This window comes from Danio rerio, chromosome 5 (assembly GCF_049306965.1).
Source record: "Danio rerio strain Tuebingen ecotype United States chromosome 5, GRCz12tu, whole genome shotgun sequence".
In the NCBI taxonomy this organism is placed as follows: domain Eukaryota; kingdom Metazoa; phylum Chordata; class Actinopteri; order Cypriniformes; family Danionidae; genus Danio; species Danio rerio.
This window is the reverse complement of record NC_133180.1, coordinates 21153747-21172096: the sequence shown is the minus strand read 5'-3', so window position 1 is coordinate 21172096 and position 18350 is coordinate 21153747. Positions and strand designations below refer to the sequence as shown.

The window sequence follows — 18350 nt, the reverse complement described above, 5'->3', positions numbered from 1 at the left end:
TTATTTAATCTAATTTCAGTTTAGTAAAATGTTTGATTCTATGGGATACACACTAGTCAACACATTGGCGGGCTTAACCAATAAGCGAGGTAAGCAGCTGCTTAGGGCCCTGGACAATTAGAGGGCTGGACCAATGCCACAAAGCCTATATTAATCAGATAGCTCTTTAATACATTTTTTCCTATCGGATGTTGTAAAATCTGTCTATAATCATTAGGATTTTAACATTATTACTTCTTTTCAAAACCGGGGCCTCCCATGAATAATGTAATGTTTCCTTCATTCTGCACATGCACGAGGTGTGAGCGCTTCAAAGACACTGCCAGCCAGTGTTGCCAACTTAGCGACTTTTCTGGTACGGTCAAACCGATCTGCCTATCCCCTTTAAATAGGCAATTTATTCTTTAATAAATTATTTTTTAAATGGAGCATTTATTCTTTTCTTGCTGTTCACGATCAAAGAGATTTTAGTGACACCAGTCTGCCAGCGATCAGAGTAGAGGTAGGTAGAGTGTGCAAGAGTAAGAATTTTGAAAACATTTGGGGAACAAAATGTCACAAAAATGGCTAATTTACTGTCTGGGTGCCCAAACTCAGTCTGCTGTCCTGCAAAGTTCAGTTCCAACCCCAATCAGACACTCCTGGGTTAGCTAATCAAGCTCTTACTAGGCTTTCTAGATGTGTTTCTGTGCAGGTGTGTTGAGACAAGCTGGACTAAAACCTCCAGGACACCCCTGCTTATTGAATTTAAAAAAAAAAGTTCTTTTGTGAATTATATATATATATATATATATATATATATATATATATATATATATATACTTTTTAACATGCAGTTTATTTTTCAAAAGTGCTAGCTTATGAATTTGTACTTATGTCTCCTTGAACTTGTGGAAGCGGTGCTACTCTCTGATTTCGTAGAAGGATATTTTTTAGTACCAAAAGCACCAAGAGCATCAGTAACACTGTAAGCACACAAAGAATAGTCAGCAGTGCAATGAGCGTGGAGTCGCTGTACTGTAGTATTGTCTGAGGAATGAGTTCAATGTCTTTAGTTGTGGTCAGTGAACCAGCAGACGCCACAGTGGCTGGTCGCTGACCTGTTGAATTCTCCAGACAGCCTGGTTCCACACCTGTGGCCTGACTGTAGGGTACTTGGGTGGACTGCGGTATAAAAGATGCAAAGTTCTGAGAGATGCACTCCTCATAGCTCAGTCTCTCCAATGTTGGCTGGTCTGACCCAAAGAAAGACCTTGAGTTTGTGCTCTCAGTCAGTTTTGAAGATTCTCGACATCCTAAGGTACTTGTATTACACAATATATCGGATCTAACCAATGTTGACACGCTCGTAGTCTGTTCTACATTACTTTCAACCAGTTTCCGGGATTCTGAGGTTGTGTTCGCTGATGACATTCTCTCAGCAGGCTTAAAAAGTTTTGGGCAGATCGCGATGACTGAGAGAGTTAATAGCAACTTCTGTGCAAGGTGCAAAGGAGCCGTACATACGAGATCTGTCGCCATCCAAACCCTGTCTGTCAGAAGCCACCTATACAGATACATGATTTCACACTCGCAAACCCACAGATTATTGGCAAGATCTACTGAGCGAAGGTGGGAGAGTCCATCAAAAGCCCGCTCAGGAATAGTGTGTAAACAGTTACTGTTGATCCTTAACACTTGTAGGTTCACCAGCATAAACAAAGAGGACAGATCCAGGGCAGATATACAGTTTTCTGACACATCAAGGTGCGTTAGCGAAGAAGGTAAGTTCGCTGGCAGACGAGACAATCTATTCCCCTTAAGAGTTAACATCCTCAGTCTAGTCAGACTTAGCAGTGCCCCCGGCTGAACTGACCGTATCCGGTTATCCTCCAAGTCCAGACGGGTGAGGTTCCCAAGCTGCCTTAGAGATCCAGTGGTGATGTAAGTGATCTGGTTCTCCTGAAGTTGAAGGGTCTCCAGACTCGCTGGAAGCCCACGAGGGAAGCGGACTAGTTGGTTGTGGCTGAGGCTCAGCTCCTGCAGGCCTGAGTACGGCTGGAACATGTTGTCCACATTGCAGAGCCGATTCCGAGCTACGGAGAGGACAGCAGTGTTTAGAGGGACAGAGCGAGGCAGAGTGTGTAGACCGAGAGACTCGCACAGAACCAGAGCTCCAGGATGAGGACAGCAGCAGCCATTGGGACAAGGGGACATGATCAGCCCAGCAAGCAGAGATGAATGGAGATACAACAGGAGACAGAAGAGAAGACTAGAACGCATGACTCACTTGAAGGAAGAAGAGGGACAACATTAGTAACTGCTTTTCATTTACGGCAAAAGATTTCATTTGAACAAACCTCATTACCATGATGGACTCTGAGACTCCTCCAGGTTGTATTTCCTTTCTTTTAAAGCTTGAGCTCAATTCTAAATGCGTTATTTAGAAATCAAGATGTGGTCCTCCCCGTTTGGCAGGTTTTAGAAGAGCCCACTTTATCTGCTTCTCATCCTCTCCGCTCTCTTCAAGAGAACGCTCAGTGCTCACCCTGAAAATTCTGGGTAGCGGCTCATCAAACTTTAATGGCAGCCTTAAGGTTTTGAGTTACCTGTTTTGTATCTTCTTCGCAATGTGAATTAATCGGGCACTCCTGTTGCTTTTCCCAATGATACCAGGTTAGTGGAGTACTTTCTGTTAGGCAACATGTTTTATAATCATTCTTGTCTATAAGGAATATGTTTTTTGATCATCTGAAGAACATTGGTTTGTATTGGTTTGTCTAAGTATTGGTTTGTCTAAATTAACATTTTATCGTTCAGGAGTGTTGAGAGCTTGTTACTCTCACTCAAATAAGTGAAAGGAGAGTGTATTTGCAGAATTATTTAGCACCTTGTAAAGATTTTAAACTTGAGTTATGTTACGTTTTTGTGGCTCAGGTTTCACACCATATCTTTGATACTAGCAACACTTGGTCATGCTCCACAGCAGTGGAGCTTTAATTTCACTTGGGGCTAATTTGCATTTAGCTTGCTATTAATCAACGATATGCAGATAACATCAATGTAACAAAAGCTGCATTATTTTAAGAACCGCAAGCTTTTTTTTAGGACATATCTGTTGCATGGAGAAATTCATACGTTATTTCTCTTCGAGATGTAATTGTAATGTAAAACAGGCTTAATGTAATATTCTTTGGTTCTGTCTCAGACAGAATATTTTCATTAATGGCAGATATTTCTGGAGAGGCTTTTGGAATGAGCTTGTGAAATATTGATTGGACATTGTATGGATGTGACAAAAGCTCTGTAGCTGCCGCCGTTATGCTCTACTGGGCTCTGTCGCTGGGGTTCTTGGGTTTCATAAGCTTCAGACAAGAAAAACCAATTCTTTGAAAAAATCTAACTTACAATTCAAAGGTTTTGGTCTTTGATTTTGAAAGAAACTATAACACCTATTAAGCAAGAATACATTAAATTGATAAAATGTAACAGTACATCTATATTTATAACCTCATAAAATTGTTGCATGTTTTAAAAATAATTACATTTTTTACAGTTTATCATCACATACACAACCACATATGCACGCAACTAAGCAGGCCAGGTTTTTTTTTTTTTTTTGGCATTTATTCGTGAGACAAAAATCACTTAAACCTGATAAAAAATAATACTGAAGAAAGTCATGAAAGTAAGATAAAACAAAGCAAGTACAAATCCAGATAACAGCCTCAGAAAATACAACATCATTTAGGTTATCATGCATATTTCATTTGTAAAACAGAACTCGAAGGAATGTGAAAAACAGTTTGAAATGAGAACTAGAAAGTGATTCACAAAATTATAACTTCAAGTTTTTGGTTGTTGCCTACACCATTTTATTTTCCATAAAAAGATTAGAACTGTCAAGTAGTAATTTGCTCCATTACACCACAGAGTAAAAGAAACAGTAATTAAGACAAGCATTCACACACATTTTATTTTTCACTCTTTATCTGATAGGGCCTACAAGGTTAACATGATTTCAACAAGTAGAACATTTTGCTGAATCAACATTCCAATAAACTAGTCCGATTTTTGGGATACTTAATGCCAAGTTTAGACTTACAACACAGGCTTCTTCACCGTTTTTATTCACCTATCATTTCTCTAAAATGAGAGATAAAGATACATTTTTAAAGATAAATTGTGGTTAGGATTAGGGATAGGAACACAGCTAGGACAACACAACGGCAAATTCTTAACTTTTTGATGTAGTGGCTAATTCATACGATCTAATTTGTACAATTTGCTCATTCCCCAATGATAGTTGGGTTTAAGGGCGGGGTTGGGTGCCTCACCTCTTTTTTCTTAAAATCGTACATTTTGTATGAATTTGTATGAATTAGCCACTAAACTAACAAAACGTAAAATAATTATGTTCTCTTTTGAGATCAGGCTGGTTTAGGATAATATTATTTAACAGGAATGTGGGTAAACGACAAATAGATGGTAAAAACATTTTTTTGTAAAGCACTATTAAAGCACCATTATTATTTTTATTTATTTATGTAGTCTGATGTTTGAGAAAATTTGAAGTGGTCACTAACTTTATCAATTACTTTTTTACTGAACTGTACAGTAAAATTTCTTATGGTGTGAAAGCAAAAATTAAGAAAATTAACGCTTAATAATACACAAATAATATGAGAGCAATTTATCTTCATTGTTGGACACATTTCTATGATGTCAGAGATCTTAACGTGATGCAAATCCTCAAAACACAAACACAGTTTTAAAAAACGTGCTGCATTTTCACACGCAAACAAATTAATAAAACGCACTGCATGTACTTACAAAAACAATTCACGAAAACATGCAGCATTTTCCTCACAACACTTTTGAAAAGTTTGAAACCAATGTAATGTTTCAAGGAGACTGTAAATCATAACAGACCTGGCTATTTAGATTATGGTTATTTAGGGTAATAAATACTAAAGACACTGAAATTGGGATATTAAAATAAACAAACAAAAGAACGCACCTTTCAAAGATCACCTACAACTTCACAGAGCAATAGTCACGAGTCACGACACAGCGGCATCCGTCCATTTTTGGGTCCCCTTGAAACATTTCTGTTGTGTCCTATTCTACTTGTGTTGTGAGAAAATGCAGCACGTTTTCGTAAAGTGTTTGCGTTGTGAGAAAATGCAGCATGTTTTATTAATTTGTTTGAGTTGTGGGAAAATGCAGCACATTTTTTATGTGTTTGCATTGTGTGAATTTGTAGCACATGCTGTCAAACTGATTAGATTTTTTCTTAATTTGCTGGTGTTTTTAGTAATTGCATGCGTTTTCTTAAAATGCAGCATATTAAGCTCTCTTGGCCACCGTACATGAAATTATGAATAGTATAATGTTTTATCCATTACCTTTAAGTCTTGTTGGACATTTAAAAAAAGGACACAAAAGGACTACAAAACATAATTTTGACTTCACAGAGACCTTCAGTCACACAAATTTAAATGGGGTCCCAACTAATAAAAATTTTCAGAGCAATTTAGCATAGTGTCACACCAGAGAACATGGTTCTCAGTGAAAATTAGCATCAGGTTCCTATGTTTTTAGAAATATATGAGAAAAAAAAGATTAATATTTATGAAAAAAGCCACTTGTAAAATTAGGCCTGAGGTATTTATATATGAAGAATTTTATGATTTTCTTTTTCATTTATATGATTTGTAATTTATTAAACTATGCTTGAGACAGTCCCCCTATAGGACAGTTTTGAGATTTGGATAAAATAAATTTAATAACACAGCCGTTTTCATAACAAGAGGTCCATGGAAGACAAATAAATGTTTAACCACTTACTGCATTTTAAATGACAACAATACAAATTATATTCATTTTTGTCATGTGTGTCACTTCACGGATTTTTTGTAGACAAGTCTAACTTGGCAAAATCACATTGACCGGTGGTGCTCAGAGTTGAAACTCGGCTGACAAAAGCAAGTGAGGTCTTCACATCTACCAAAAGATTCATGAATGTTGACTGAATATCTAACGGTAGAAAACGTTTGGAATGATGGTCAATGGTAGCAGTAAACGCCCTCATGCTGTGCTGTGATTGGCCTTTCTGAGATGGCACGTACAGACCAGTGGTTGACTGTTTGAGGTGGTTGGCAGAGGCTCCTCTTTCTTCTTGGGCTCATCTTTCTGCATCTCCACCACTTCAACATCCTCCACCTTTTTGACCTCTTTTGGTTTGGCACGTGGCTCTTTTCCATCCTTCTCCCCCACTAGTGCTTTCGTAGGTTCTCGCAGAGTCTTTGCAGTGGTTATCTTGCCATCTTGGTTATGAGGTTGTCCCATAGCTTTACTCGGTTGGTCGATGTATTTTCTGGGAGCGAAGGTTTTTGGAGGATAATAGGCCTCGAGTTTGCGCTTGTGACTCATAGCTGAGGCGCAGCAGACAATGAAGATGATGACGACCAACAGCGCAGTCACCACAATAATGAGCAGCAAGTTCTCCTTCAGGAAATCCACCACCTGGTTGAAGATGAAGTCTTTGATGCGGATGAAAGTGGTCGTGATGTTGGGAGATGGAGACGGGGATGGAGGAACATGGGTGGTTCGAGCAATGGGGAATATGAGTTCGGGTTCGTCACCGCTACCCTCCATGGACACATTGAATGGAGCAGGTTTGCTAAGGCAAACGCTGGCACAGAAAGCAGTCAGGAGTAGACAGACTAAACGCAAAGAGAGCGACATACTTCCTCTATAGACCTGTAAGAAAACACACACAGATGTGGTCTTTTTTTATTCCTCATTTTAAAAAGGATGTAAGCATCATGGTGGTTTCAGCAAGGTGGTAACAATAATCGTCGAATCAGGATTGGATATATACCAAATAAAGAAATTAAAATTGCCACAAACAGGGCAATGAAATGATATACATAATGCAAAGTCTTGGAAAACCATTATATTATCACAGTAATTGATCATTTATTGGTAGTACAAAATCCTCACAATTTGTTCCAAAACATTACTATTGTCTGCAGGTTTTGACTCATTTTCAGTACATTATCTGCACAGTTTATTAGTTCACTAGCATGGTAGAAGTAGGTGCACAATTTACCAATCCCTCACCTTGTATATATTACCCTCACACATTTTATCATTCCATAGTTAAAGGAATAGTTCACGCGAAAATGTAAATTTTATCATCATTTGTTCTAAACTTGTCTGCATATCTTTCTTCTGTGGAACATGTAACCCCCTCCGGTCCTACACCACCCAACCCGCTCTGAGCTGGGATCGAACCGGCGACCTGTATCGTGTAAGGTGCATGGCCCCTTTAAGAGCATGCACCCTTTTTTATGTTGTTGCTATGGTTGCATTAGACATGAGGCCCTATGTATGTTTTCTTTTTCTTTAGTAACCCTGTGTGCGGGACAGTATACTATTAGTATAACTAGTTTGCAAAGGACAGTGTACTAATTTTCTGGACAATAAACTACTACTGAGGGAAAATCATCTTTGCAAACTCTGTTCATTTTGAGGGCTATCCTTATTGCTCCGTATGCAGGTCGTTACAGACCTTCCAACACATGGAAGTCGGGTGCTCTAACAAGGAGGCTAAAGACCCTGACCTCTAGCAGCGATCGCTAGAGTACCTTTTTAGGTTCAGAGGAGTGAGGTTTACCTGCACAGCACTTTACTAGCTGGCCTCCATTACACTCACCCCCCTAAACCTCACTCCCATCTGGGTCACAGCACCAATGTAACCCCGCGGGTCCTACACCACCCAACCCGCTCTGAACTGGGATCGAATCAGCGACCTTCTACAAGGGAGTCGGTTGCTCTAACAAGGAGGCTAAAGACCATGGAATCTATAGCGTCTGTCGCTAGAGCACCTTTTTGGGTTCAGAGGAGTGAGGTTTCTCTGCAAGCACTTTACTAGCTGACCTCTGTTACACACAAAAAAAGGATATTTTGAATTTAGCTGCAAACCTGAAACTATATTTATTTCCCAAAACATTTGCTTTTTCTACTACGGATGTTAAAGGTTTTCAGCTAAATTTAAATTTAAATCTTATTTTGGATTCAACAGAAGACACACAAAGATTCAAAACCACTTAAGACAGGGGTGTCTAAAGTCTGTCCTGGAGGGTTGGTGTCCTGCTGACTTTAGTTCCAACTTGCTTCAACACACCTGCCTGGAAGTTTCTAGTATACCTAGTAAGAGCTTGATTAGCTGGCTCATGTGTGTTTGAGTGTTTGATTAGGGTTGGAGCTAAACTCTCCAGTATACTGGCCCTCAAGAACAGAGTGTTCAGGTCATGCAAAAAATAAAATAAATAAATAAATAAATAGAAAACAAAAACAATGATTGAGGATCTTTATACCTCCTAAACTGTCTGCATCACGTACAGGTATTCAAAGTTTGAGCTCTTGTTGGAGAGAATGTTGAACCTCAATGTCTAACCATTTTCAAATTTTTTTAGGTTTGCCCAAAAATACAGTCCTTCTGGTAAGAAGTAGCAACTGAAATAAACATAACTGGAGAAGAATTGGACTACTCATTTATTACATACTTTGGGAACATGCCAGAAATTTTTCACTGTAAAAAATATATGATCAATTATTCATGACAACGTCTTAATTTTAATTTATTAAGCTAAGTTAATCATGTTCCCACTTAATTTTTTAAGTTACGCAAGGTGTTTTAAGTCAGTTTAATTAAAATAAGTTCAAATGACTTAAATGAGGTTATTTGATTCAGTTGATTTTTTTTAGTGTTCTAACAACTGACAAATACTTAATTTAATTATCCGTTCAATCAAGGTCAAATTTCAGTCATTCTATGGAACATTCCTCTACACACAGTTCTATTAATCACCGCTTCGAGTTCGCACATGTCCATGTTGGTATCAGATTTGACAGTATCAAGCCAACGAGTTCTTGGGCTGCCTTTCCTCCTACTTCCACAGACCATTCCCAGTATGACTGCCTTCTCGAGTGAATTGCTACACATGACATGGCCAAAATAGAATAATTTCTGTTTGGTAATCTTGGCTTCCAGCAAGGTCTTTGGCTTAATGCACCCTAGAACTTCTATGTTGGTGATTCTCGTTGTCCATAGAATGTGCAACTGTCTCCTCCAGCACCACAACTTCAGGGCGTTGACCTTTCTTCTTTCTGTCCTCTTGATCATCCAGGTCTTGCAGCGATAGGTTGCTATGGGCAAGATTGTCGCATTGACTAGCCTTGCTTTAGTAGCAATGCTGATATCCTTACTTTTTCAGATTGCATTCATGCTCACCATTGCATTCCGTCCAGGGGTTAACCGTCTTTTGATTTCAGGTGTCAAGTACCCATTTCGATCAATCTTGGAACCGAGGTATATAAAGTCCCGTACTGTATCGATTTCTTCATTGTGGATCTTTATGCTGCATCTTCTATTCTCAGAGGTCGTCATTATCTTCATTTTCTTGATGTTAAGGCGCAACCCTACCTTCTCAATTTTATGGCAGAATACTGGAGTAGGTTACCAGGTTAATTTCCAGGCCAGAGCCGTGTTGGCCTGCATGAGGTTACCACACCCCCAAACCACAATGAGGTACGGTTGAGCTAATTCAAATACTTTTGGTAAATAGCAGAAAAGCCATAACTCAAAAATAATTTCAGGTTGATCCTCCAACAAGGGCTCAATGGATAGGAATTGTAAAGGGAATACACTATATGGAGAGGCTTATGTTTAACCTAAGACATTGAACCAACAATGGCTCTTCAATGGCAGTGCTGTTTTAAACTATTTTCCCACCTTCACTGAACGTAAACAGAAATCAAGATGGTCATCAACTTTCTGCATATTTACACACAGAGCTATTTCGATGCTATCAGTACTATTGGTTTTTTTTATGTAATAACAGGAAGGAAGCTGCGTGTATCGCACACGTCGCTTCAAGCTCACTAGATTTTCAGATTTTCATGTTTCTGTTGCCTCACAGGAGAGGAGTTATTCTTGTTACATCCAGTCATTACTTATTCGGGGTGGAGGCAGAGGGAGAAACAGGCCTGGTTTGTAATTTGGCTGCCTGGCCGATGCCACCCGCTCACCACAGAAAAGCAAAAGCAAGGCCATATATACATTAGTGAGGGCGCAGCAAGGCGTGGGAGAGCCGCAGATCTCAGGCCTGTATTTACAGCCCAGCTGCAGTGAGACGCGCCAGAAACCAGCCAGACTATTTCTGCCCCACTCCAGAACACACACATAATATTCAGGCGGCTCGCGCATTGTCAACACTGCTTTAAGTTGTTTATTTAATACTTCATTTTTATTTCTTTTTTAAGAAATAAAAATAATTATAATTTTGCCAGTGCTGGGTTGCGGCTGGAAGGGCATCTGCTGCGTAAAACATATTCTGGATAAGTTGGCGGATCATTCCCCTGTGGCGACCTCAGATTAATAAAGGGACTAAGACAAAAAGAAAATAAATAATAATAATAATAATAATACAATAACATTGGAATTTAAGTGAACAGTTGACTAGTCACATATTTCCTCACCGGTCAAATTAACAAATACCTTTAATGATCAGTTTACACAGTGTAAAGACAAAAGCACAATCCATTTCTCAAAATAATGCAGGTATTTTTCCATTTGTAGTTTTAACCCTTGTGCACTGTTCAAGTTTACTACCCTTTTGTAATATTTAGGATGAAAACACCCACTGAATTAAACTGCTGTAAAAAATGCATCAGATAATTTTTTCCCCCATAAATCTGTTAATTAACCTCAGTCCTGATCAAAACTACTAGATGTTAAAAAAAAAAAAAAACAGGATTTACAACACTTAAATGATAAATTCATAAATTATGTAACTGATTCGGTGAAAAAAAGCACACAAAATGATGTATTTTCAATATAAAAGTATTTGTGGACTGGATTATTTTTTACCTTTTATCACAGTTTTTGACATGTGAAAGACTAGTAACAACATTGGCTTTGATGCATTGTTAGATTTTCATTTTTCTCCCTAAATTACTGTTTGTTGGCTGTTTTTGCCCTATAGACTTCCATTATAGAAAGTCAAACACATTTGATGGTGCATAAATACACAGTCTTTTTTTTTTGTTTACTCCATGTAGTTCTGAGTGCTGAGATGCATATTTAGATTTTCTCAGACACATCAAGGTACGTGCGTAAAGGCCACTCTCACTCACTCAGACCCACACACACACACTTTAATTTGCTGTTATACTGCATATAACAGGGGTTACCAAACCTGTTCCTGGAGGTCCGGTGTCCTGCAGATTTTAGCTCCAACCCTAATCAAAAATACCTGAACAAGCTAATCAAGGTCTTACTATGTATACTTGAAACACCCAGGCAGGTGTGTAGAGGCAAGTTGGAGTTAAACTCTGCAGGGCACCGGACCTCCAGGAACGAGATTGGTGACCCCTGCCATATAACATCCAGAAAGTTTTTTTTTTTTGCACAGGCCTATCTAAAGGGTTAATAGTGCCAACTGATGATCAACAGTAAAAATGACTGATTTTACCTCTTGGAAAAATAATTCTCTTAAAAAACCACCAACAATCAAATACTTTGTAATCGAAAAAATGTGGTTATAATGGAAGTAAATGGGGCAAAAACAGCCACCAACAGTAAATAAGGGAGAAAATAAAGAAAATGAATAAAAAACAATGCATCAAAGGCAATGTTGCTTTACAGGTTCAAGACATAACAAAAAGTAAAAGAAATAGTCCACAATTACTTTTTATATTGAAAATACGTCATTTGTGTGTTTATTTTTTCACCAAACCTGCGACATCATTTATGAACTTGGCAATCAAATAGTTAAAATCATGTAATTTTCTAAACAATTCAGTATCAGTAAAAAAGTATTTTTTAAAATTCTTGTCTTTTACTTTTAAGTTGGCTTTTATATTCATTCATTTATTTTCCTTCGGCTTAGTCCCTTATTTTTCAAGGGTGGAATGAACCGCTGTTATTTTACCCAAATAAATTATGTTTTGTAAAAGAGTCCATTCTGTTACCAAAGATATTTTGTATTGCTTGTATTACATCCTGCCAGTACAACTGATTCCAAATTCCAAAATATGAGAAAGTGTTATCCACATTTACTAATTCGGTTTTTTGTTCAATTTTATTTTGTGTCAAATATGAACAAACCCTTTCTCAGTAGTGGGTTACAGCTGGAAAGGCATCCACTGCGGAAAACATGCTGGAAAAGTTGGCGGTTCATTCCGCTGTGGTGACCCCTGATAAATAAAGAACTGAGCTGAAGGAAAATGAATGAATAAATAAGTATGGACAAACCCAATTGTTGGGTTAAAAATTAAAAGAAAATATTGAACCCAACAGTTGACTTTATCCATATTTGTTCTAATATTAAGCACTGTTAAAGCCAACACTGGTGTTATGCTATACATTTTAACTATACTTTCTGTTATGTCAAACTGGTTTATTATAAATTAAGACAGATAAGCCATTTTTGAAAGTTTTGAAATTACTTTTTATCATTTGTTCACTCTTCACTTGCTTCAGTGTCTTTTTTTCTGTCAAACACAAAAGATGATAATTTAAAGAATGTTGGAAACCGGTAGCCATTGACTTCCATTGTATTTTTTTCCTCATACTAAGGAAATCAAAATGGCTCTCGGTTTCCAACATTCATTCATTCTCCTTCGGCTTAGTCCCTGATTATCAGCAGTCTCCACAGCGGAATGAACCACCAACTATTCCAGCATATGTTTTACACAGCAGATACCCTTTCAGCAGCAACCCAGTGCTAGGAAACACCCATATACTCCTGCATTCACACACACTCGTACACTATGGCCAAATTAGTTAATCCAATTCACCTATATCACATGTCTTTGGACTGTGGGGGAAACCTGAGCGCCCAGAGGAAGCCCACGCCAACACAGGGAGAACATGCAAACTTCACATAGAAATGCCAACTGACCCAGCCGGCCCTCAAACAAGCGACCTTCTTGCTGTGAGGCGAAACTGTTAACCACTGAGCCACTATGGTTTTTAATATTCTTCACAATCATTTTATTTCTGAGTGAACTATCCTTTTTAACCACTAACCTGCTTCTAGTTTGACCAAAGTTTGGAGGGAAATTCCCAAACTAGCACAATCTGTAGTGGCGGTGTAAACATTGACCTGCCATCCAGCATAGAGCTAGTCTTTACTTCTTTAAACTGTTTTTATAAAAACATTTCCTACTTTGAGCAGACCACACCATGACTAACCCTCACTCTGACCACATTTCTTGTTCTGCTAAAAGAGTCTCTGATTTTGTTTTAAGGCTACAAAATAGGTCATAATTTCAACAACCTCTTACAGGAATGTTACTAATATTAAGAGCATAAACATATCTGTCTAATGTATAATGTATCTGCCAAGTTAATATTTAGAAGTGGCATGTGCGTAAACCACAGAAAAAATTTAGTGTGTGTGTGTGTGTGTTTGTTGTGGGTCCTTACTGATAGACTTTAAAACAAATTATGATATTTTACATTTTCAAATTTTGTGAAATGCATCTGTCTGGACTTTCAAGATGTAATAGTTCTGTACTTTTAGTCGTTAAAATATGTATACATACAGATGAAGTCAGAATTATTAGCCCCCTTTGAATTAGCTTTTCTCTTTTAAATATTTCCCAAATGATGTTTAACAGAGCAAGGAAATTTTGACACTTTTTTCTTCTCTTCTCTATTTCAGCTAGAATTAAAGCAGTTTTTTATATTTTTTGTAAAACCCATTTTAAAATCAATATTATTAGCCCCTTTAAGATATATATTTTTTCGATAATCTACAAAACAATTCATTGTTATAAAATAACTTGCCTAATTACCCTAACCTGTCCAGTTAACCTAATTAACCCAGTTAAGCTTTTAATTGTCACATTAAGCTGTAATGAGGTGTCTTGAAAAATCAAATTATATTTACTGTCATCATGGCAAAGATAAAATAAATTAGTATTGAGTTACTAAAACTATCATGTTTAAAAAAATGTTTTAAAAAATCTCTTTGTTAAACAGAAATTGGTGCTAATACTTCAAGGGGGCTAATAATTCTGACTTCATATATATATATATATATATATATATATATATATATATATATATATATATATATATATATATATATATATATATATATATAATGGTTTAGAATATAAGATTTATTAATCAAGGCTTTCATATTGCTATGTGTACAATATAGCTCATAATGTGTTGCTGCCTTCACTTTTTAGTTCAGAATCAAACAAACTTTTCTAGTCATCTCAACTTACGTCAATCAAACTAACTAAAAATTCAACTTAGTATAACATAAAATTGTCGTCAAAACCTGGTTAGCATATTTAAATAAGTTAACGCAACATAAAAATATTTGTAGTTTGGAATTTTTGTCATTACATTTCTTTACACTGTAAAAATAATCCTGGTTTTCTTAATTTTTTAAGCTGAATCAAATTAGCCTTGGGAGTCCATTTAACTTAAATTATGTTAAACTGACTTAAAACACTGTGCGTAACTTAAAATCAAGTTAGAACATGATTAACTTAGATTAAGTGTCAGAAAAAACATATGCTGTCAGGACAAAATGATCATATTATTTTTTAAAGTGCAGAAACATTAACTTTAAATGAAACAAACAAATGACAGAGCAAATAAATAAATATAATTAACCCCAAAATCCAAACAACATTAAAATGTTTCTATATTTATTTTGTATTCATGGCATTCATGCATTATTATTGCGGCCACCACATCTACAAAATCTCATATTTACATATACATTTTTTGAGAAACACTATACAATCTTTTTAAAGGACTCGTCTATTGTCAAACAGAATTGTGTAACGAATATGAAAGTGAAAGATTGCATTTATCCACACAATAAAGGAAATATAAAAATACTCACTGCTGCAGTTACTTCCGTTCTCTGATGCACTTTGACAGAAACTTTTTAAACTGCAGGTATGCAGAAGAGATAAAAGACAGTCAAGTTGTGGAACAAACGGCTTCAACTGTGTTGTCCTGAAAAGCTTATGGGAGGTTCTGACCGTGTGGGTTTTCCTAAAAAATCTGGATAATTGCACAGACATTCCCTCCCTCCCTTGCCCTCTCCATTTCCATCTCCTCCCTTTTCTGTCCTTCTCTTTTCCTCTATCTAAAAACATGGATGCATGTACAGGACAAGGAAAATCCAGAAACATTTACCAACCCACACAATAACGTTTGCCTCTGATTTTGACACTATTATCTAAATGTTGGAGCAGGAATCAAGACTAACGAGACCATGCTGGTGTTAGCCAACAGAAGTGTCACCATTATGCACTTCTGAACATATTCGGTAAAAAACTAAATGTATGAACACTCCACCGTTACCTTTTACTGACTTCCCCAGACTGAAGATCAAGAGCATCATCCTGTTTTCATCGCTTAAGTGAACTTTGGAGTAGTTTTCTGCCAACACACTATCTTCAGCAAATATTACTAGTGCTGTTCATTCTTTCTACTCATGCACTCTTACGAATAAAGGTACAAAAGCTGCCATTGATGTACCCTTTTTAACATTTTTGTATTTAAATGTTACATATTAGTACCCACACTGCCACCTAGCATGTTCTCAAACTCGATTCCTGGAGGGCCGCAGCTCTGCATAGTTTCGCTCAAACCAAGATTAGTTTAGGACTACTAGAGCAGTGTTTTCTAACCCTGTTCCTGAAGGCAAACCAACAGTACATATTTTCAACCTCTCTCTAATCAAACACACCTGAATCAACTCATCAGAACAATAGAAGAAACTCCAAAACCTGAAGTTATTGGGTCAGATAAGGAAGACATCCAAAACATACTGTTGATGTGCCTCAGAATTGGGATACACAGTATTAAAGACTATTAAGTAGTTGTGATTTGGAGGTGATTGAAAATTAAACTCTGCAGAGCTCCAGGAATTGAGTTTGAGATCATTGACCTACAGCAGGGCCCAGCAAGCAGTTTTTGTTTTTAAAAGATGTCTAATAGATGTCTAAACATGGTCGTCTTTGCTAAAACAAGACTAAATTTGGGTTGTCAGTGAAAATCCGAGAATAGGCAGAAACTAGACTAGTCGTAAAATAAACAGAAATGAATGACTACACATATAAAATCTGTCTAATCTGTCTATATGACGACTAGTCTAGTTTTGGGCTACTTAGATACTTAATTACTTAGATGTCTATTAGATTTTCACTGACAGCCCAAGTGTAGCCTTGTTTCAGCCAAGCTGTCTACGTTTAGATGTCTATAAGACGTCTATTAAACACAAAATTGTTTGCTGGGGGTGTAAAATTCAGTTATTAGAGAACCGCAGCCCTGCACCGTTTAGTTCCAACCCTGCTCCAGCACACTAGCTTGTAGGTCTCAAGCAAGGCTGAAGGACTCAATTAGTTTGATCAGGTGTGTTTAATTAGGGTTGGAACTAAACTGTGCAGAGCTGCGGCTCCTCAGGAACTGAGTTTGACACCTGTGACCTACAGGATCCATCTTGGTTTCTTAAAGTTAAATAATAGTTTATAAAATGTGCTTAATATTTGGAAAGGTATCACCCCAGTGATATCTTCTGAACCTTTATTTCTGAGAGTGTGAGAGGTTTGGTCACTGCAGGGGCCTTCAGACTTTTCTCTTAGGCCCTGTTTACACTAATACGTTTTAGTTTTAAAACAGCATTTTAGAATGAAAACGATGCGCGTCCACACTGGTTTCACCTAGCGTTTCTGAACAGCTCTCCATCCACACTATACGGCTGAAAACACACATTCTGTGACCATGCGATGCAGCGTATGTGCGCATCTGAGCTCCGGGCATGCCCATCTACCCACTGTTCATCAAGTATCTACCACTGGATCTAAGCTCACTATATTTGTTAAACGTGATTCATAAATAAACGTGATACGTTAATTGATCTTCTTGTCTATATCTAATGACATATTCCCCAACTTTGGTCTTTTGAATCTATTACAAGTTGTTGTAGATTATTAAAGATGCAAACCCCTCACTACACGACAGCTGCACCTTTAGCAAACTTCATAATTCCTGCAGCATGATGACTTTATGATTGTTTATATGCACCAAAAGTGGCTGATCTGTTGGGTAAAATATTTAACTGCGTGTCAATGCATCCCAAACGACTAAAACCGTACAACTAAAGAAATTCCACTCCACTGTGCTGAGTGAGAGCTCTTCTTAAACTGAACAGTGCATCATTGATGACGTAAGCATGCTAGGGCCAGAATGCGATGTGAGTGCAGGCCGTCGGGGGAGACAGGAGGGGGGACAAGTATGCTTCGGCCAGGTTCAAGGCAACTGTTCATAGTGCGAGAACGTCCTAACACAGAGCAGCAGCGTTTTCAAACTGAAACGACCTCTTCAGCATTTTCAAAAAGCTTGAAAATTCTGTGGTAGTGTGGACAGATGGCGTAACCGTAGCAAAACTTATGCATTTTCAAACTAAAACGTAATAGTGTAAACAGGGCCTTAAACATCGAGACACTGTATGCCCAGACCTTGATGTGCTCTGAACGGAAGAGCAATTCCAGTTGTAATGTTGATCAGATTCTAGAGATTCTAATGGACGACCAGACTTTTTGGTGGACTTGAATGAGTTTAAAACCTTATTTTAAAATTTTTTTTTTTTTTTTTGTATGACTTCTTTCTCTAGCTGTGGCTGAAAGGGTCTGCATGGTCTTCATCTAAACAATCTCCTGAAGGATTTCAGCCTGTTAAGAATGGTTTAAGAGCTAGTTCACTCAAAACTGAAAATGTCCCCATACATCAAGAGGTTCTTTTATATTTTTTCTCTTATGTGGAATTTTATAAAATCAGCAGCCAATAACATCCAGCCAAAAAAACAAAACAAAACAAAACAAAAAAAAAACACTTCAGTACATCTGTCCTTGTGTTCGACAGAAAAAAAAGAAACTCAAACAGGTTTGGACGAGAAGAGGCTGAGTAAACGATGACAACAATGTTTTTTTTTTTGTTTTTTTTTGGACAAACTTTTCCTTTCAAACCTTGCAAAGAGATAACTGTAAAGTCAGGCTGCCAGTAAAAGGGGTTTGTCAAATAATTAAAGAATTATTACTAATAAGACTTTAACTACTTTAATACACAGGTCAGCACTAAAAATGAGGAATCTCAAAGCATTTTCTAATTTTAATCAGTGTTTTTTATTATTATTAAATATTTAAGTATTTTGTTCACTGGAGGGGTCCACACAACTCATTCATGTTGTCCCAACACAAATTGATTAAGTTAACTTAACACTATGTGGTTTAAACATAAAAGAATTAAGTTGTCCCCA

General features: G+C 37.3%; 1 protein-coding gene across 3 annotated transcripts; it reads right to left on the bottom strand.

Annotated features, from left to right (window-relative positions):
- Positions 1 to 63: 63 nt before the first annotated feature.
- On the bottom strand, positions 64 to 15066 carry tmem119a (transmembrane protein 119a). 3 transcript variants are annotated; one of them, XM_073952079.1, is made up of 2 exons: positions 8079 to 9862; positions 64 to 7802 (listed from the first exon to the last, which is right to left on the bottom strand). In XM_073952079.1, the coding sequence occupies exon 2, from the start codon at positions 2260 to 2262 to the stop codon at positions 859 to 861; it is 1404 nt and encodes a 467-aa protein (XP_073808180.1). In that variant the 5' UTR covers positions 2263 to 7802; positions 8079 to 9862; the 3' UTR covers positions 64 to 858. The 3 variants fall into 3 exon arrangements, with proteins under 3 accessions (XP_073808180.1, XP_073808182.1, XP_687955.1); XM_073952081.1 differs by having other exon boundaries at positions 1907 to 7802; XM_682863.8 differs by lacking the exon at positions 8079 to 9862 and adding an exon at positions 14928 to 15066 and having other exon boundaries at positions 3606 to 6744.
- Positions 15067 to 18350: the final 3284 nt, after the last annotated feature.